Source organism: Ipomoea nil, unplaced genomic scaffold (genome assembly GCF_001879475.1).
Source record: "Ipomoea nil cultivar Tokyo-kokei standard unplaced genomic scaffold, Asagao_1.1 scaffold1286, whole genome shotgun sequence".
Lineage (NCBI taxonomy): Eukaryota > Viridiplantae > Streptophyta > Magnoliopsida > Solanales > Convolvulaceae > Ipomoea > Ipomoea nil.
The window spans coordinates 2231563-2251625 of record NW_017617714.1 but is presented as its reverse complement, the minus strand read 5'-3'; the positions used below and the strand labels follow the sequence as shown (position 1 = coordinate 2251625).

General features: G+C 36.3%; 1 protein-coding gene across 6 annotated transcripts; it reads right to left on the bottom strand.

Annotated features, from left to right (window-relative positions):
* Positions 1-6464: 6464 nt before the first annotated feature.
* LOC109184846 (protein FAM91A1-like) lies at positions 6465-18421 on the bottom strand. Of its 6 annotated transcripts, none has more exons than XM_019334902.1 (12): positions 17775-18421; positions 16862-16979; positions 15886-15982; positions 14983-15089; positions 14280-14402; positions 14023-14176; positions 13203-13263; positions 12729-13111; positions 10673-10957; positions 9358-10588; positions 7286-7682; positions 6465-6886 (listed from the first exon to the last, which is right to left on the bottom strand). In XM_019334902.1, exons 1-11 carry the CDS (start codon positions 17900-17902, stop codon positions 7442-7444), a joined length of 2928 nt encoding a protein of 975 aa, XP_019190447.1. In that variant the 5' UTR covers positions 17903-18421; the 3' UTR covers positions 6465-6886; positions 7286-7441. The 6 variants fall into 6 exon arrangements, with proteins under 6 accessions (XP_019190447.1, XP_019190444.1, XP_019190445.1 ...); XM_019334899.1 differs by having other exon boundaries at positions 9358-10957; positions 17775-17967; positions 18150-18421; XM_019334900.1 differs by having other exon boundaries at positions 9358-10957; positions 17775-17956; positions 18150-18421.
* Positions 18422-20063: the final 1642 nt, after the last annotated feature.

Genomic DNA, 20063 nt, shown 5'->3' with positions numbered 1-20063 from the left:
TCGGGGTGGGGAAACCGCTTATTCAGCGTCCCTCGCCCACTCACTCGTTACATTAATTCCATAGTCGGAGTAGGGGAACCAGTTATTCAGCGTCCCTCGCCCACTCACTCGTTACATTAATTCCATAGTCGGAGTAGGGGAACCAGTTATTCAGCGTCCCTCGCCCACTCACCCGTCACATTAATTCCATAGCCAGGGTGGGGGAACCGCTTATTCAGCATTTCTCGCCCACTCGTCCATTATCTCCTGATCGATCATATTTCTATAGCCGACTTCTTAACCTTCTCGGTCAATTCCCTTAGTCCGACACCGCATCAGTGACTGCCTTCTCTTCTCTTGAATTTTATGAATTTTCCTGTTTTGTCTTGCTAAATTGCTCAACAAAAGAGGAAACGTGACCTTTTGTCAAGTCCCCACAGACGGCGTCAGTGTTGGTTTCTAAACTTTTGGAATCTTACCGGAGGTCCAACACAACCGGGAAAGTTGGTGAATCATCAGGAAATATAATATAAAAGTAAATAGAAACAAGAATGTGACACAAAGATTTTTATGTGAAAACCAAAAGAAAAAACCACGGGCCTTTTTGGGCGGTGCCAAGCCTAGAAATTCACTATATTTTTGTAGGATAGTTTGTACATGTTGTATGGATGAAGCTATTTTTGTACATAGAGAGGGGGTCTTCTGGTTGAGAGAATGGAAGAGTGATATGTCTTGTGTGAGGAAGAGTGATGTGATGAAGATGAATCAGAATGTCCCTCCTTCCTTATGCCTTTCATGTAGCCTTTGTAGTAATAAGTTGAGTAGTGTAGGCTCCCTACCATTAACGGGTATGATAATGAGGTTTAATGGAATTTATGAGTGATAATGAGTTTTAATTGGATATCTTGTGGTTTTTGAGAGGTTTTACGTTAGTTTAATAGGATTTTTAATAGATAATAATGAAGGTGTAATAGTGGGGTAATAAATGAGGTATTTATGGGTAGTTAATTAGGGGTTATGGGTAGTAATGGAATAATAACGGCTAGTCAATGGGTATTTTAAGAAAATTTAATAGGGTATTTATTTTAGGGGTTATGGAGGGGTTTAGGCGGTCCGACAGGAGCTAGGTGGTTCGATCCGGTTCTCATACTTGGTATCCATTAATGGAGATGTGGTATAATTGAAGGCGAAAATGTCCTTGATGCTTTCCATAACTACTACAACTTTAGGATCACTTCTCACTTATGATCATTTGTTACTAGCGGCAAACATTCTAAGCTCAAGGAATCAAATCAACAAAATCTTGGATAGGGTAGCTGAGAAGGCGAAGAAACAGCAAAAACAATGAGGTTTGAAGCTGCACAACTAAAGACTTTTTGCAATATTTATTTACTTATGTTTTTTGCCCATTGAATGTAATTGTAATTCTTTCGAGATTATTAAAAAAAGTTTTTTTTTTTGTTTTTTGTTTTTGTTTTGTTTGTTTGTTTTTTGTTTTTGTTTTGTTTGTTTGTTTTTTTTTTTGTTTTGTTTTTTTGTTTTTTTGTTTTTTGTTTTTTTTTTTTACTGTGGTTTGCGTAGTTTTTTAAATTTGCAATTCTTTAAATTCCTTAGAAATATCTTGTTAAACTCTAATTATGGGCTGAATTGTAATGAAAAATCAATTCAAGTTTAAAAAACAGCCTTATAATATGGGTATATGTTTTGGCATCATAAAAAAAAGGAGGACATTGTTAAGAACATTTGTAATTTAGATTTTGATGATACCAAAAGTTAGGAATTTTAGTCTCCTATTTATTTTATCTTTTAGGCTTAGGTTATTTCTACTCAAATTCGAATAGTCTGAATGATAACTCGGGAAATTATGTTTAGGATAGACAAAACAGTCCGAATGTTAACTCGAGAGATTTGTTCCGGATAAACTCAACAAAGTTTGAATAGTAACTCGAATGGTTACACTTCGATTAGCTTGAGGATGAAGACCTCGAAGAGTTGAAGACTTGAAGAGTTCGAGAAGAATATTCGACATTTCGAAGAGTAGAAGATTCCAATACCGAAAGGTTGTAAAAGCCGAATGGTGGAAGGGCCTACCTTTCGAGTGAAAATGTGGAACAAATGGTAAAGTCAACCATTTGTATCACAGAGGTAGTAGAGTTTTAAGGTTCAAAACGTTAACTCGAATAGTGACAGTTAACCATTGGAAAAGAACTGCTTGAGACATTTTCTAAGCCAACAGTTCGGAACCTTACAATACTAGTGCTTTATGGTAGAATGTGACCAAGGCAAAGAGAGTCCTAGGTTCACATCCCAAGGAAGATTTTTTTAAAAAAACCTAGACATTTTGTGCATAACAAAAACATATGGTCAGTGCAAAATAACTAGTTTAACGGCTGAAAAGTCTTACAAGTCTACCTAACTTTCGGATTACAAACTAGTCGATCTCTACGCACTAGTCAATAGACGTTTGAAACGAGTTTCGCTCCAACGGACACATTTCTAAAACCCCTATAAATACCTTCATCAAGACTGAAAAAGTTGTTGGTCTATTCAAAAATTTGATAAGTGTTCAAAGCGTGTAAAACAATACTTAAGCAAGACCAATGAGAGAGAAAAAATTCAAATTTTTTATCTAGATTCAAGAGACTTGTGCTACGAAGGAAGTTCAAATCCAGATCCAAAGAAACCAAGCTTTTAGTTGGAGATTGAAGAAATCTTATCTTCAACCCTTTGTATCTCTACTCGGTAAAAGTAGAAAGAGGCGGAGTAAATTCGTTGAGGACTTGAAAAACCTGTGGATTTCAAGGCCGGCTTTGTATTCAAGGCTTGAACGTCCCTTTTGTACTAACGTGATCAGGGCCGGTTTTTAGATTTTGGTGGCCCCGTTCGGGTTAATAAATGAGGCCCTACCAAAATCACAATCTTTAAAATCAATACCGTATTTTGGAATAATAATAATAATAATAATAATAATAATAATAATAATAATAAGGTGGTAAAATGTTGATGTGCGCAAAGAAAAAAAACAAAAAACATATTATGGAAAAATAATAATAATAATAATAATAATAATAATAATAATAATAATAATAATAATAATAATAATAATAATAATAATAATAATAGTGTGCGCAAACTCGCAATGCAATAATGATTAAAAAAAGGTAAGTCGCAATGCAAAAATGATTAAAAAAAAAGGTAAGAAACAACTCTAAAGTTTCAATCCTCTAACCTTCAAGTTACAATGCAATAAGTACATGTTCCTACCATTCATTCATAGAGCCTTTTAAGTTTTTGACCTCCAGGCTAAAATACAATAACCAAATGTTCATACCATTCCTCCATGAAACCTTTTAATTTTAATTGAAAACTTTTAATTTTTATTTCTAAACTAGCTAGGTAAAAATTAAATATTAGACCCTCTAAAATTTGGGGGCCCTCTAAAATTTGGAGGCCCTGTGCGGTCGCCCAGCTTGCACAGCCTAAAATCTGGCCCTGAACGTGATAGTGCAAACATCCCTAAGAGTTTTAAGGAGAAGAGTGGAGTAGGTTGAGTTGGCCGAACCATTATAAAAATCTCTCTATATATATCTTTTACATTACTGTTTTACTTATTGCATATAATTCACGCAAACATAAACTTTCAAGAACAAACTACGTGCAAAACTAACTAACAAAGGGTATAAATTATTTCTGATGTGTAAAACTCTCAAATCATTGAAGTTGCAAAGAAGTAACCCTTCAGAGCTTCTTCAATTGAATTGTTAATTTTCAAAAACTGTACAAATTTATTCACACCCCCCCCCCCCCACCCTCTAGACTTGTAACCCGTACCCACCGAGACCAACAGTGGCTGAGGAGATACTAGGAATTGAGGTTAGCAATTTGTATCAAAGCTTCACCAAGTACTGAACCCGTACATCACCCCTCCAAGTCCATTCGTCCTCAAAATCACAAGCAACTGGAATTTTGAGAATAAGCCAACATCTCTACCATTGAATAATTACTTAAGCAAATCCACATCCCAATCCCGCGCCACTAGATCAATAAGTCCTACCACTGAGGCCTCCCCGTGATGTTTAGAAATATCAGAACAAATGAATGGATTTTCATGATCAGGAAGCCATGACGAACCCCAAATCTTTGTATTTCTGCCGTTACCAATTCTACGAACACACCCTTCTTAAAGCAAATTCTGACCCCTCAAAATCGACCTCCAGCATAAATTGGGGTTACTTCCATCTTAAGCCCCAAGAAAAGAGGAGTTAGGAAAATATTTGGCCTTCATTAATCTGGCTGCCAATGAAGAAGTGTTAGTGAGCAAACGCCAACCTTGCTTTGTCAATAATGCTACGTTGAAAAGATTGAGTTTTTTTTTTTTAAAACCAAGGCCTCCAACCTTCTTCGGGGTACACATACGATCCTATGACAGCCAATGCAACCCATTACCTATAGTAGTGGAATAAGAATCCCACTAGTATTTATTACATATCCGCTCAAGCTTCTCACAATAGGAGACTGGGAGATTAGAGGCTTATAGTGTAAGTGGGGATAGCATGTGCAACACTATTGAGTAACATCTCCTTCCCAACTCTTGATAGGATCTTCTTCCCCCACCCCCCATTCTATGGGGTAACTTATTTTCGATTAAAGAAAAAACTTCTCGTTTATTCCTTCCCACTCCCATAGGAAAACCTAGATATTTTCCAATGTCCTGGGCTTGTGGAACCTCCAACAAAGTAGCAATAGAATTTTTGCAATCACTGGCCGTGTTTCTATTGAACATTATACAAGATTTACCAAAATTCGCCGGTTGACCAGACATGACTTCATACCTTTGTAAATAGTCCAACACAATAACTACTTTCGAATTAACAGCCTTAAAGAAAAAAAGACTATCGTCGGCAAAGAAGATGTGTGAGACTACATGTGCCCCTCTAGAAATCTTACAACTAGACCAACGTTGTTGACGTACTACATTATTGATAAGAAAAGAGAGGCATTCTGCACATAGAATAAAAAGATACAGTGATAATGGGTCACCTTATCTCAAACTGCGCAGGGGGGTAATCATTTCCGAGAGCTCTCCATTCACCAAGACCCTCTTCAATAAAACTAACATCAAACCCCATAGCATTCATCACTTCTCTAAGAAAACCCCACTCCATCTTATCGTAGGCTTTCACCATATCTAACTTAGAGCACACCATCTTGTAGATCCCCCGTTCTTCTTGTTAAGACAGTGATTAACCTCAGAGGCAACCAAAACATTGTCAGTAATAAGTCTCCCAGGAAGGAAGACACTTTGGGTTACATCAATAGCAGAATCAAGAGTGATTTTCAGACGATTAGCAATCATTTTTGCCATGATTTTGTAAATGACATTACAAAGAGTGATAGGACGCAAGTCTTACTTACAAACCCGAGAGATGACTTTTTTGGAACCAAACAGATTGTGGCATTATTCAAGTCAGTTGGAAAGCTACGAAAGTGTAAAGAATGAAGCACAAAATTTGATACATCATTACCAACTTCATCCCAGATGTGTTAAAAGAATGCGAGATTAAAGCCATCGGGGCCAGGTGCTTTATTCGGGGACATCGAGAATACTGCATCCTTGACTTCCTCAAATGTATATGGCTTAGTGAGTAGTGAGAGCCACATTGGCCTCCATAGTAATATTCTGGCCAAAGCCGAATAAACCATCACTAACCTAAGAGCTTCTAGTAGTAAAAATACCTTTGTAGTAATTTGTAATCAAAAGAGTCAAATTATCTTTCTCCTACCACAATCCATAAACATCTTTTAATCTCAAAATTTTGTTCTTCCATTTTCTACCGGAAGCAAAATGATGAAAAAATTTGGTGTTGCGATCACCCCAACTAAGCTAGTGTTTGTTTAGCACATTGCTTCCAGAACATATGTTGTTGACCAAAAAGGAGTCTAAGCTCGACATCCACTTTACAAAACTCCTCCAATGACGATGGTTCACGCTTTCCACGCAGGAGGCGCATCGATACTGGCATGTTTTAATTCTCTTTGACATCGAAAAAGAGAAGATCACAACTATTCTAAAGCTCAGAGACGTAATAATGGCACTCTAGAAAGGTAATGAAGTCAAAAACTTGCTTTTCATTTTTTATATTTAAAAAAAATGAACACGTCGCAAACACACGATTGGATGAACGTTGCTGCGACCGTTTCTTTTCATTAAAAGAAACGACGCCATTTTAGACCATGGTTCACTGTATAATAATTATGTACCTTTAGTTTATTTATCAATACATAATTTGTTAACTTAAAAGTACATAATATGTTAATTGTATGTACATAATATGAATGTCGTTTTAGACCAAGATCCACAATGTAATGTAGACCCTAGTCCATGATATAATTTGCGTATAAAGGCAAAAAAATAACAAAATTTTTAGAATGGAGTACATACATGCAATTAGGGACAAAAATGTAATACCTCATGGAATGTGACATCAGGCCACAACCCACAATCTTCTATATCTGCACTTGTGTGATTGCACATCCACACAAACTCACAACAATCATCATTTTCTACATCACAATAATATAACAAAGGGCAAATAAATGTGTAAATGACACAAAATTATTCTCGAGTTCAGCGTCTTCCATCATTTCATACATTATCTGTCACAGTAAATAAAAACAAAAGCCGCATGACACACTCCTGTTTCTAAACTATATGCAAATATTTTGATTTGATGAATATAAGAATCACAAAAACTTCCATGTCTTTCCTTGTTCAAAACTCGTATAGAAAACGCATTATATCTCAGTAAATCCTTTCAGTTTTCTCTTCCGCCAATCAGCATGTCTATATAATAATTACCAGCACTAAGCACAACTTTACAAATCCAAAAGGCCACCTGCAAAACAACTACAATAATGTTTAATAAAGAAAAAGGTTAGGCACTTGATACTATGAGAAGAACTTGTAAAACTAAATATAGAATTTACGGGGTAACCCCATCCAAGATGGCTAAGGATACAAACTTGTAACAATAAGGTCACAAGTTTGAATCCCAACTCTGTTAGTTTGAGCCGGTCAGCTATGAGAAACCTAGGCTGATTTACCTCCTTGTGGTCCTTTGCCGACTATGGTCACAAGGCGGAATTTAACCAGTGCATACCGTCGGGTAGTAGCTGGGATTTCCCTCGTTACCGAAAAAATATAGAATTTACTAATTACTATGAAACACCTGATAGATGACTGAGCTTTAACTTCTCTGATTAGAGCACTACGGAGCATGGCAACAATTAAAATTTCATTATTTACCTCGGCATCTTTTCATCATGTCAACCAACCCATAAACAGTGAAGTCAACAATCATCAAGTGAGTACTCTGCCGAAGCAAATAATAGCCTACTTCTGTAGGTATATTGAGAGGACAACCCCTATCTAAGATGACCAAATAAGATTCCAGGGATAGCACTATTGAACTGCAGAATTTACTGATGCTGCTGAGGCTTCGGCAATCAAAAAGGCAGGTTGACGAGCCTGCAAACAAGCACCTATGTCGAAAGGACACAACTCAAATCCATCAAATAGAAGATTGACTCCAGGATGAATTACTTCTTTACTCTCAGCATCATCTGACTCCATCTTAACAGTACTTGTTGAGGAGGAATCTTCAATTACTCCAGCCTCATAAACAGGAGTTAGAGCATAAGATCTGCAAGATCAATTCGTAACCTTGGTAGCTCAGATAATTAACACCGTTTGTATAATAGTTGAAATGTTGTAGACATGTGTGTGTAACATAACTATTAACCCAAAAAAAAAATCACAAAAACAAAGAAAAGCAGGATACAGTTGTTTCAAACAATCTTATATGAAATGAAGAACATTGTATTTCCTAATAACCTGCCCAGCATTCTATCCAGGGACAGACACATTAGGATGAAGTTACTAAAGTTGCACTCAAATCAATCATGGAAGATATAGGCCCAGTTTGGATAGCTGGCTTAAAATAAGTGATTGAGTAATGCTATTCACCTCTCAAAAGATTTCCCCGTCTAATTTCACCTCCTGACATGGCACTATTTGATTTGATACATTAATCTTTTATTAAAAGTTGGTGGGTCAGCCAATTCATAACACCCAATAAATATAAGCCACGTCAGGAGAGGAAATTAGGAGGGGTAAAAAAAAATTTCCTAAGTGAATTTATGATAAGCACTTTTCACAAAACAATTTTTAATAAGCTCAAAACAACTTAGTCTGATAAGCCATTTGAAACAGCTTAAATGGCCTTTGAAAAAACTCTTTCCAACTTTTCCTGATAAGCCATTTGAAACAGCTTACAGAAATAAGGTAAAAAATAGCTTTTCAAAAGTTATAAGCTATTTTAGAAAATTTATCAAAAACAAAGTAAAAAATAGATTAAGTGCTTTACAGAGGTCTACTACAATTGTTGCATAAATGAAATATATCTTACAAAAGAAGTCAGCATAGAACACAAAGTTTCATGAACTAATCATGATTAAGGTGCTATAAAGACAAATGAATAGGGTGTACTGTACATAGTGGTTCAATTGGGCCAGCCCATTCGGTTTCAAACCAGTCTACTTGGGTCATCAAGCTTATTGGTTTCTGATTAGTCGGGCTAGAATTTTTTGGCCCAAACCTTAATGCCTTCGGCCTTTGGACTTTTTGGTCGGGCTCAATTAAAACTTTTTAACATTTTAAAATTGACATCCGAAACTTTCAGTTTTAACAAACTTGCCCGTTTACATTAATATAATAAATAAATATAATAAACATAAAACATCATTCAATCAATCCAAATCTCCAATTCCAAATTCCAACTCAAAAACATAATGTAACAATTATGCATATTTGTATAAAATAATATAAATATTATATTAGTGAATTTTTGTTTAAAATTTTAACAAATAAAAAATTAATTTATTCACATTTATAATATAATATATAATATATAATAATTATAATATGTTTTTACTTTTCGTTGTTTATTTTCATAAATAATTATTTATTTTGTAGTAAATTTATTAAAATTTTATTTATAAACTTAATAAAAATAAAATAAAATTACAAGACTAAAGAAGAGCTTACGTACAGGTTCCCTGTATATTTATTTCCATAACACTCATGAAACAAAGAATAACGTTGAGAAGCTCGGACCATTGTATTTATTAGTTTCAGGCTTTCAGGCTGATTTTCTTGTTGGGTTCAATTTTTTTTGCCCTAATCCATTAATTTTTCAGTCTTTTCAAGGCAGTCCATTGTTTCAGGCTAAGATTGGCATCCCTAACTTTAATGATAGAAAGGCGATTATATGCTCTATGCATCAAATAAAGCAAGTAAACAGAAATTATAAGACCCACCTCAATATCTTGCCATCAAAGCTCAAAACCTCTGTTCGACAACGGCTTCTGCAAGCAAGTTTTAACCTCTGATGTTCACTCGTGGTTCCAGAAATGGGAGAGGAAGGATCCACAAGAGGGTTCCACCTTCCACTTGCATAAGTCATAAGCTTCCGAGATGATTGTTCCTTGGATTGCTCTTTTTGGTAAAGTAGCCTTGCTGCTGGACCTGTTGTCCGGTATTCATCGCATACATTACGCAAACTCTTTCGTAACTCTTGCATGGCATCGTGATGCTCAGTAAATAAGTCCATTTGGAGTAATTGTGATGAAACGACCCTCTTACATATGTAACTGCATAACTTCGGACTAAATAGTGGAATACCAAATTCTACACTCACTGGAACCCATTCATACTGAGCATTCTGTGCAAAACTTTCTGCAACATTTGCTTTGAAAAGTCTTATTAAGCGAATATAACCGATGCTCCAAATGTTCAATGTATTTGCAAGATCAGTTAATAGAGAGTTCAAATTGAAAATTACATCAGGGTGCAGTCCCATTTCCTCCCCTATGTTAGCCGTTGAACCATCGGAGTTCATCAACGGTAAGGGAATCTCCAAAGTAACAATTCTTCCACCCTCATCAAGGTCATATCTGCTGAGGGGCTGGACAAGCACAGCTGAATATTTGATAAGGGAATTTAAACAATGCAAAAGTACACTCCCTTTAACTAAATTTCCCTCAGATTTCCCCCCTAACCCACCAATAGAAGATCCATCCCATGACCATACAAGGGCCTTCTCACAGCCTGCTAATGGTGCAGGAAGCGTCCTTAAGCACTGCCCTTTCATTAAAACAACTGATAGAGGTCCACTACCCATAGTTGAATACAGGCTCAATTTCATCCAGGGTGTCATAGAGGAATAGGAGGGAGGTCCAAAATGAAGAGGACCTTTTGGTCCAGGCAAAACTGCTGAAGTAGGAAGCGGAACCATGGATACAACAATGTCATAGTCATGCAGAAATAGACGATCCAAAGTTGCTGGGGAGAGAGCAGCCAGGCTTTCACAGCGGAGAACATCAACACGATATCTTCTCTGTGTCATTGTTCCCTTCCCAACATCTACACTTTCATTAGTTACCATTTTTTCCTCAAGTTGGGAAGTAAGCTCTGATCTAGAATCCCCAGCAAAATTATCATTCTCGTCAGTCGTAGTCTCCAATGGATTATCACCAGCAACACTTCCAGCTGTAGATTGATAGGCATCAGGAGTCTCTTTGGGTGATCCAGTAGAAGCATAATCATCAGCAGTTAGCTCAGATACACACGTACCGAAATCCCCTGATCTGATGGTTGAAGGAGTCCCTGCCACCAAGGAAGTGGCCTCAGGGTTGATACAAGACGGAATGCCATCCTTGACTCCATCATCAGTTTTAACCCCACCTGATGTTAAGCACTCCAAGACACACCGGAGACTAAATGCATGATTGGCAAACTCCTGCAGTTCTCCTTCGAATTTTGCTCCCTCTAGTGTGCTCAAATCCTTACAAAGATCTGCAATGCTATCATGGCCAAGTTTTCCTGCTTCATATAGTGTCACTGCATGAGATTTTAGACCTGCAAGAAAAATTGAGCATCAAAATATGTATACAAAAAGCACAAGCTCCATTAGTTAATTGAATCAGATCCTAAACATAACATGAATTGACACTGTTAAGAGTCCCACATTGATAAAATAAGAGAGAACATTTGGGTTTATAAGGCCATGAGTTAGACTAGCTAATTGGTTGGATTCAATCTTTTAGTGTGGTTTGGCCCATGGCTATTATAGCCCAATCTTAGTTGATAACAGACACAAACTGTGTTCCCAAAGATGAAGCATTTACTAGGATTCAGCCACAGATATTGGAGTTCAAGAATTAAGAGCTGTATGACTAATCCATAAATACACACATAATAATAATATGGGTGCTTTGAAAAATGAAGTAATGCTGAAGAATGCAGGTCAAATGACCTAAGGAACCAAGTGCTTTGAAAACCTTGGACTTAATGTGTAAGGAGATGATACTAAAAAGCAATGATAAATTCCATTCACCATTTTTCAAGAAGAGAAGCCAATATCTTTTAAAATAACTCAAATTATGCATTTTATCATCATGGCAGAACTAATGGAACCATTAACATGCTTTAAAATGAAACAAACTGTGTGGCAATTAAAATGCTATGACCTTTATAAGTTTGGATGCCTGTAAAGGGTTACACTTCTAGAAGTACAATTCTCCCTGCACAGTTGAGAAAAAATCTAAAAGCTCCCAAAATTATATATAGGTAGTGAAGCTGCACAATGCAACATGCCCCCTAAATATAGTTGAAAAGAGAGCCAGATAATACCACACAGTTTTAAAAAGTTGTATAGACTAGGAAGTGCAATCAAAAGAACGAAGGAAATCAGGAAACATGATGATTTGTTTTGTACTCATACAGCATATCAGCATATGTATCATGTAAAGTTACCCCACCATACAGGTAATAAATTACAGGTGGGTGTCATATTGCTTTTCAAGGATACAGAAATACTGATGACTGATTAGATTGGAGAACTTCCAAGGGTAATGATTTGACAGAGCCCAGGAAGGCCAGTTTTAGACCAAAAAGATACAAATCAACCCTGCTAGTTTTGCCATTTGAGGATTAAGAAACAATGATGTGACTGATTGGGCCAGAGAACTTCAGAGGGTAATGATTAGACTGCTGCCCAGAAAGGCTTGTTTGAGATATAACTGATACAAATAAACCCCAATCTATCACCAATTCACCATCATCTACTTCTTTTGAAAAAAATCATAACTACAAGACTTCAAGTAATAGAAGCATTGCATAATATATTAAGAAAACAGTAAAATTCATTCTATACACCAGTTGTAGCCTGTAGCAAAGACCCAGATGACCAGACTAGCAAAAAACCAAATAGTTCCATAATAACTATCATGATTTGCGGTAACTTACAATTCCATCAGTTTAACAGTCAAAGGTTATTTTCAATTTGACAAAATTACAGTAACCATATAGTAGGAAAATACTGCAGATTTTAGGACAAGCAAAAACTTGTTCCTCGTCATTAGATGACAGTGAGAAAACTGCTAATTCACAGAATAAATCCCACAAGACTTCAGCAATTAGTAACATCCAAACACAATAAAAGATCTAAAAGTAAAAATGAAAGAAGAAAATGAAGCAAGGTGACGAATAAATTAATAACCTACCCATAGTAAAAAACTTAATGCCCTACAAACGTGACAGACGAGTTTCATCTCTTTCCATCTTCTTTCTAGATAAAAAGAAATGACAAAATTATTTATAAGAGGGGGAAATGAGAAAGTGGAGAAACCTGGTGAAACAGATCCCATCATAAGATATGATGTAATATTAGCATCCACAAGAAAGGCAACACGGGTATAACCAGAAGTGGCACATTGATTTTCTGTCCAGGGAATGTCTCCGTGCATGAAGCCACTGCCATCAGTGGGCATATTTGCAGAGCTTAGAGAAGCACGAGAACCATCTTCCTCATCATTAATGCTACTTTTGGGTGAGCCAACTGTACTGGTGTCTTGCAGAATAGATCCTGGATCTAGTAGTTTTATAGCCCACCCCAATCGGCAAGCAAAAGAAGAAGCTGCCTGAAGCTGAGAAAGGTCGGCCTGTAAAGTTGCAGCTAATTCAGCAACAGTTGAATTCTCACTCAACACCACAAAAACAGCATAGAGCAACCTGAATACAGGAGTAGAAAAATAAAATTTACTTTGCTCTATGGGTACAATAGTTAATGAAAGAATTCTTCTGTTCAGTACAAGTGCCTTACTCCTCAATAGGATCTTCATAGGACTGCTCCCTGTTTGAAACGAAACCTTCAAGTCTGGAAACTGAAATATTGTGTGTATCAACATCCCAAACATTTAATAATTATTAATAGTGAGCAGCTTTTTCAAAAAAAAAAAGGGCAAATATTTAAACAAAAGATAGAAACCTCCCCCTTACTGAATTATGCTTATATGTTCTACTTTTAAGAGAATATATATCAAGATGTGGGCTGATCTCCATACTCTGGTTTATCTCAGTAGTCAATAGATATTCAGAATAAATCTTTTGAATCCCTACAAAAGTCATTCTCTTTCAAACACACAGACACTAAACAAACAAACAAACAAACAAAAAAAAACCCTCAAGCCCTTATGCTCTATGTCAGAGAGACTTGACATCCTTAATGGACATGCAAGAGACTCCAAGGAGTTTGGCCTACAAAGGTTCATATACTGGGAAACTGCAACAGGTTGGTTATGAATTGCTAATGTTTACACTTTACAAATTATAACAATAGATTAAGCAACAGATTTTGCCACATAGATACTCTTTTCTTCAGGTGATTGAAAATGCAGTAGGATAGAAAATAATAGGAGGCCCATCATAATCCAAAGTTGACTAAATTGATAGATGCTGATTTAAAACCAGAAATGTCAAGGAAACATTAGCATGCATAGTCAAGCAACAAATGATTGCCTAAGAAACCTTTCCAACATCAAAATTAGTACAGTTTATCTAAAGAAGAGAACAATGTGAATCAGACAGCCAAAGAGCTAAGATTGCCTAACCTTCAGTGTCAAACTATAAGACACACGAATTACCTTTAAAACGATCATCAGGATATACAGGAACATCAAAGTAGACCAGTCCACGTCGAAAAAGTCCCTTTACCACTTCAGGGTCAAAAAGAAGGAATGAATTCACTTCCTCCTTACAAATTTTATCAATTGTTGCCATTTCTTCTTCTGTCAGTTTCTGCAGAAAAGTGGAGCAATGAGCAAGACTATGGCTTCTAATTACTGATAAATGTTAAGAATATTTACTTATTTGAGAGGGATACAATTATTCAAGACCTAACCTTAAATTCTTCCAAAGTGAAGTTGACAAGACAAACACCCCACCATGGCTCAATTACAAAGTCCACTGGTTGTGTAGGCAATAGTTCTTTTGCAATTGATTTGTTCAGCTTCCACATAATTTTCTGCCAAGCTCCAAAACCATTCGGACTAAGTTAGACAAATAAGAAAAAGCCATCAATCTCTTGGCACAGTGCTACATGAACAGAAAAATATGAAAAAAATCAATTGTAAACACATCCATCTCATCACATCAGAAGGGCATACTTTTTGTGAAGGCCAAAGCTTTCAACAACCATCAATGGGATGAGCAGATATCGCCCTATGGTCATTTGAAGATGTGGGCAGCTTATGTAGTCAGGAAAAATATGTCTCAAACTCAATGGTGGAAAAATGAAATCAGAAGTGCAAAGAGGAGGAATACGTTAAAGATTTAAGAATAGCCATGAATCCCCCCCTCTCACCGCCCCTCCCCCACCCCCACCCCCTCTCCTTCTTCCCCATATATGAATTATATCAAAGTTTTGGTCAGTCTATCGTAAATATAAGAATGCCGCAGCTATGCAGGCTTCCAAATGTAGTTGCTCAACAATGAATAATGTACCTATTAATTGGTTTAATATCAAGTATTTTAAGAATTACTTATTTATACTTATCCCAGTAAGTGTTATACAAAATAACCTACAAGATTTTCTCAGACCCTACCTTAGATCTACACTTATTCATAATGTCAATGAATTCATTTCTTCCAATACCAGCGAGACGCAGTGCATCTGCAGCACTAAAATTTGGGATGCTGTCATAAGGTTGCTCTGCACACAATACAACAGAATGAAAGAAGAATGACTGAATTCGTTACAGAAAAATATAGCATATAAAATGTCGCATGAGAAAGCTAAACTACACAAAAATAATTAATCAGAACAAAATTGGATACATACAGAAATATGAGGAAACTGATCAACTAATGAATTCATTTAGGAATCCAAAATGAGTACAAACTGAAGAGGAAGTAAATATTGTTCACCCAAAGCATACATCAGCTAGACTGCTTTCTTGAACTAGATCATTAGGGAATCAAGGTCATGTAAAGCATCATACGAGGACTTACTTATCAAGGATATAAGCATGATATTTGAAAGCTAAGCAAAATAAACATAATTAACATAACCCTAAGAGCTGCTAGTGGATTGCGATTTTCCTTAACATTAAACATTTAAACTATAGATCTGCTTGTTCCAAAAAAAAAAGAAAAAAAAAAAACCTACAGATCTACTACCCTCAGTAAAACTCCTGTGACTGAAAGAGGTTTCTTTTCCCCTGAGAAAACCCAAAATAGGAAAGAGAATAGTTATTATGGGACTGAAGAAGTGATTATTTTGTCAACTAAACAATCGATCATATAGCTGCATCATGAAACCTTTGGGTGCATTGTCCAAGCTAAGGGGTCTGACTGACTATTAAGCTATAAAATCTTGTGCATATAAGATATATGGCAGAAAGTACTGCCATACTGGATATGAGTAACAGATTTAGAATGTATGTAAATGACACAAGGCATTTAAAATTATAATCTAAGAGGTATTATGACAGGTAATCAGGTAATACCATTTTTCATAACTTCAAATAACATATCACAGTAGTATCTGAAAGGAGACACCCGCATCACACGGCAAATGTACTCAGCAAGATGATACGGAAACAACTGCAAGCAGCCAAGCAGAATATAAGAATATGGATTGCTAGAGTTTAACACCAAAAGATAATTCTGTTGTAAACATCAAATCAAATATAACTTACTTAGAAATTTAAAGAATTGAGGTAGTTGATCGTTTAGTTATGGACTAGGTCTTTTTTAGATTCTATTCTTTTAAGTAGTAAAGGGAATTTTGTAACTTAGCAAATTCTTCCCATTGTTATGTCTGCATCCAAACACAGCATATTCCAAAGATAGACATTCCAACAGCTAAAAGTATTTCATTTCTTCAACAAGAGAGGTCAGCACATAGATTCACATGCCACAGAAAAATATAATCGTAAGTTGTTTTCTCTTATACAAGAACATTGGAGCTTAACTATGCTACAAGAAGCAGTAAAGTAAATCATCATTTCTATCACTTCCTATCACAGAGAAATAATAATTAAGCCTTAACCACAATATAATTACAGTTGGCTAGCTGGATTTAAATTATAAACCTAACAAGCACTCAATCCATTGAAGCAGCAAAACAAATTATATCTTTCTTAATAGCTTCTATCCAAGTACCTTTTGTTCTACCTCTTCATCTCTTATCTCCTATGATTACTATCTTGTATATTATAATTCCTCCTAAGAAGTGCATCAATAGGTTCAGGGTTGGACATGTCTGGAAAATCAGAAAGTAAGTAATAGAGTGACATTCATGAGCATACACATCTACTTTGGAATGAGAAGCAGAGTGAGATTATAAAAACACAAGAATATCATTAGTTGATAACATCCCAACTCAAGCAGTAACTCAATTGTAGTTTTGGTGGATGCATTAAACTGCAATAGTAGTTATAGTTTTCAAATTACAAAAGAAAACTTCCCCTTCATACATACCGCTAAATTCCTTCGGAGATACCGCATCATTTCTTCATAGTATTCACCTTCTTTGCATACTTTACGAGCAAAACAACTGTTCCATTGGAGTCTCCTCTTTAAGCAATGGTCGATTATCCTGTATGACAAGCTAGTAGGTGAATATATCACAGGGGAACAACCAATTGGACTATTGAAGAATGCTAGAAAAAGGAGTCATCATGAATATGTGTGCGTGTTTAAGTACACACAGAAGCATACACATACACACATACACACCAAACATGTCATAGGAAGCTGACTTACGAAACATCTGAAACTAATATTAAAAGGTTGAACTCAGGGTTTAAGTCTCCCTCATCGAATAAAGTCAGGAAAGGAAGACGAATGTGAGATTGCTTATATCTTCAAAGACATTCTCCACAGCTTGAAATCAACCTAACAGTCCAGGTCACTACTCCTAGCAAACACTACATATGCAAAATTATTTTGTGTATTATAAAGTTCCTAATAAAACCATAGTGTCAATAGCAACTACATTCTACATCACTGCATAGTTTAATCCCTAAACCCCGAACTCTTGCAATGGTACTTGTATCTCAGTAAATAATTGTCAGAATCAAGGCCCATGTTTCTCAGAGACTGGACAATGTATGGTTTCCATGTAAATTAAATGCATGACAAGTCCTTTCCTTAATTTCATGTTACTGACCAAAAAGGTTAATTTCCTGCTGATTATATCCAACAGTTTAGTCCAACTAATTCAGACAATATGAGTAGACATTATAGATAAAATCTACTTGCATCAGTATAATTAATATCTCAAAGGAAATAGCAAGTTCATTTCAATAGTTTGCCCAATAAAATTCAGACAAGGGAAGCTCAGATTTTCACCATAAACATATATACACTAGTTATGCACAGTAAAGCAAACCTTCTGTGCCATTCTTCCGTGGAATTCAAAGTAGCTTGAAGCCGCTTTGGAAGGTTTTCCCAAGGGCATTCTTCCTTGATCGCTTTTAGTATAAGCTGGTCTTCTAAAGTCGTCGGAGCGTGGTGCATTTTAAAATCCTCAGCAGATCACTCAAATATCTACACTACACAACCGCATAGTCCCTGCAAATGATCTTGAAAAACCGAATAATTCAATACCATCTAGGAATATCTCATATCCAATCATAGGAAATTGGAACGGAAATGAAATTCCAATCCTGGATCGCACTGCATTTCGATTTTTTTTTCTCCGAATTTTCTACGGCTACAGGAATTGACTGAACAGAAAGAACACAGTTAAAATAAAAAACTTCACCGGAATTTCGGAATCGAGTAGAGCCGTTCCGGCGATGATTAGAGGTTTGTCTTTGAGCTTGAATCTTCAATTGTACTGTACGAGAGATCTTGTCCGATCAAGATCTGGATAAATGGAGGCTAATTTTGGTTTGAATGATCAGAGGGACGAGACCCGCGTTGTTCTGTCCTGTTTCCGTTTTCGCTCCGGTGCGACCGTTAATACGCCGTTATTGGGATTGCCTAAAATTGCCTTTCCGGAATTCCGGGTTTAGAAAAACGGGTAATTCTAAATGGAATGTTTCCATTTTATCATCTCCGGCTGGAAATCCTTTTTTTTTTTTTTTTTTTTTTTTTTTTTTTTTTTTAAATTTTAAATAATATTTTTTAATAATTATTTTTTAAAATATAATTTAAATTTGGGATTACCGGTTGGAAACTTGCAAATTTGAAGAATGAAATGAAATTGATTAGTCTAGGGATCTAATTGTAAGTTTTAAAGGTTCATTGGTCTAATTGCATTATTGTGTGCAGTTCGATGGTCTACTTGACCCTTATTCCTATTAATAATAAAGATTTGATGAACAATTCACAATGAATATACATTTCAATTTACAACATGTTATCAACATGATTGTTCTCCATTAATTTTCGGTGAACATATGATCGACATGATGGAGAGAATTGTTCAAATTAGATTTTCTACGACTCTAGTTCTAGAGCCCAGTGATGAAGTCTAAGGTTCAGCAGTGCAAGAAATTGAAATGGCTTTTATATTACTGTCATTATCTCCATTGATATGGAGGAGCTAGCATACATGCCAATAACCTCTTGGAGCTTATCATCTCACAACTTTCTTGCTTTATGGTATTTTTGTGATTGAACATTTTGTATTTTGATTTTATTTAATTTTTCCTTCAAATTATTGAGAGTTTTCAATTCCTCAATTATCTAGTGATTATCATTCTTCAATCGTAGTTCTAGACCTTTAAAATAGTATGAGCTTTGAGAATGCTTTCAAAATCATTTGACATTTGTAAGAATTTTTCATAGTGATCCCTAGTTAAAATTAGGGGTGTCAAAGTGGGCCAAAGCCCGCGGGTTAGCCCGCACTCGCCCTGCAATGGGGCGGGTTAGGGCCGCAAGAAATTAGGCTCGCGAAAATGCGGGCCTAACGGGCATGGTCCGCGGAGGACCAGAGCCCGCGCGGGCAAATCCGCGCGGGTTGCGGGCTAGCCCGCGGGTCAGGCCATATTTTAAAAATAAATAAATAAATTATATATATAATATCTTTTTTTTTAAAAAATCATATATATAATATCTTAATTCTTAGGCAATGTGTAGATCTAACTATCTAAGAGTACGCAGAAGGGGAGAAATCCAATAATTCAATAATCCTTCGCCAATTCTTAATTCAATAATTCCTAGAGTACGTAGTTCTTCGGTTCTCCCGTCTCCATCCGCCTCCAACTCTATCAAATAATTACTAAATCTAAATCATCAATTCATACATATTTATGAATTACTAAATCGCCTCTAAGGCAAGCAAACATACATATTTATATATGTATTATACACAGACGGGAATTGTAGAGGGAAAATCTGAAGCCGAGAGAGAAATCGAGTGTGCTGTTGAACCCTAGCTTTGATTACCCTTCTACAGTTCTGCTGAACGCGCGGTATCGATCCAGGATATTTGGGTGAGGTTTATGGATTTTATGGAAGTTTCCGGTGCCATATTTCAAGCGGTTTTAACATGTTTATATACTATTTAATGTTTTTTTTTTAAATTTAAGTGATGGCCCGCGAGACCCGCAAACCCGCATGGGGCGGGCTTGGATTGTATAGTTCCAAGCTCGCGGGCTTCGCGGGCCGGCCCGCCAAAGCCCGCCAAATAAAAAGCCCGCGGTGGGGTGGGCCTAATGAGGCGGGCCGG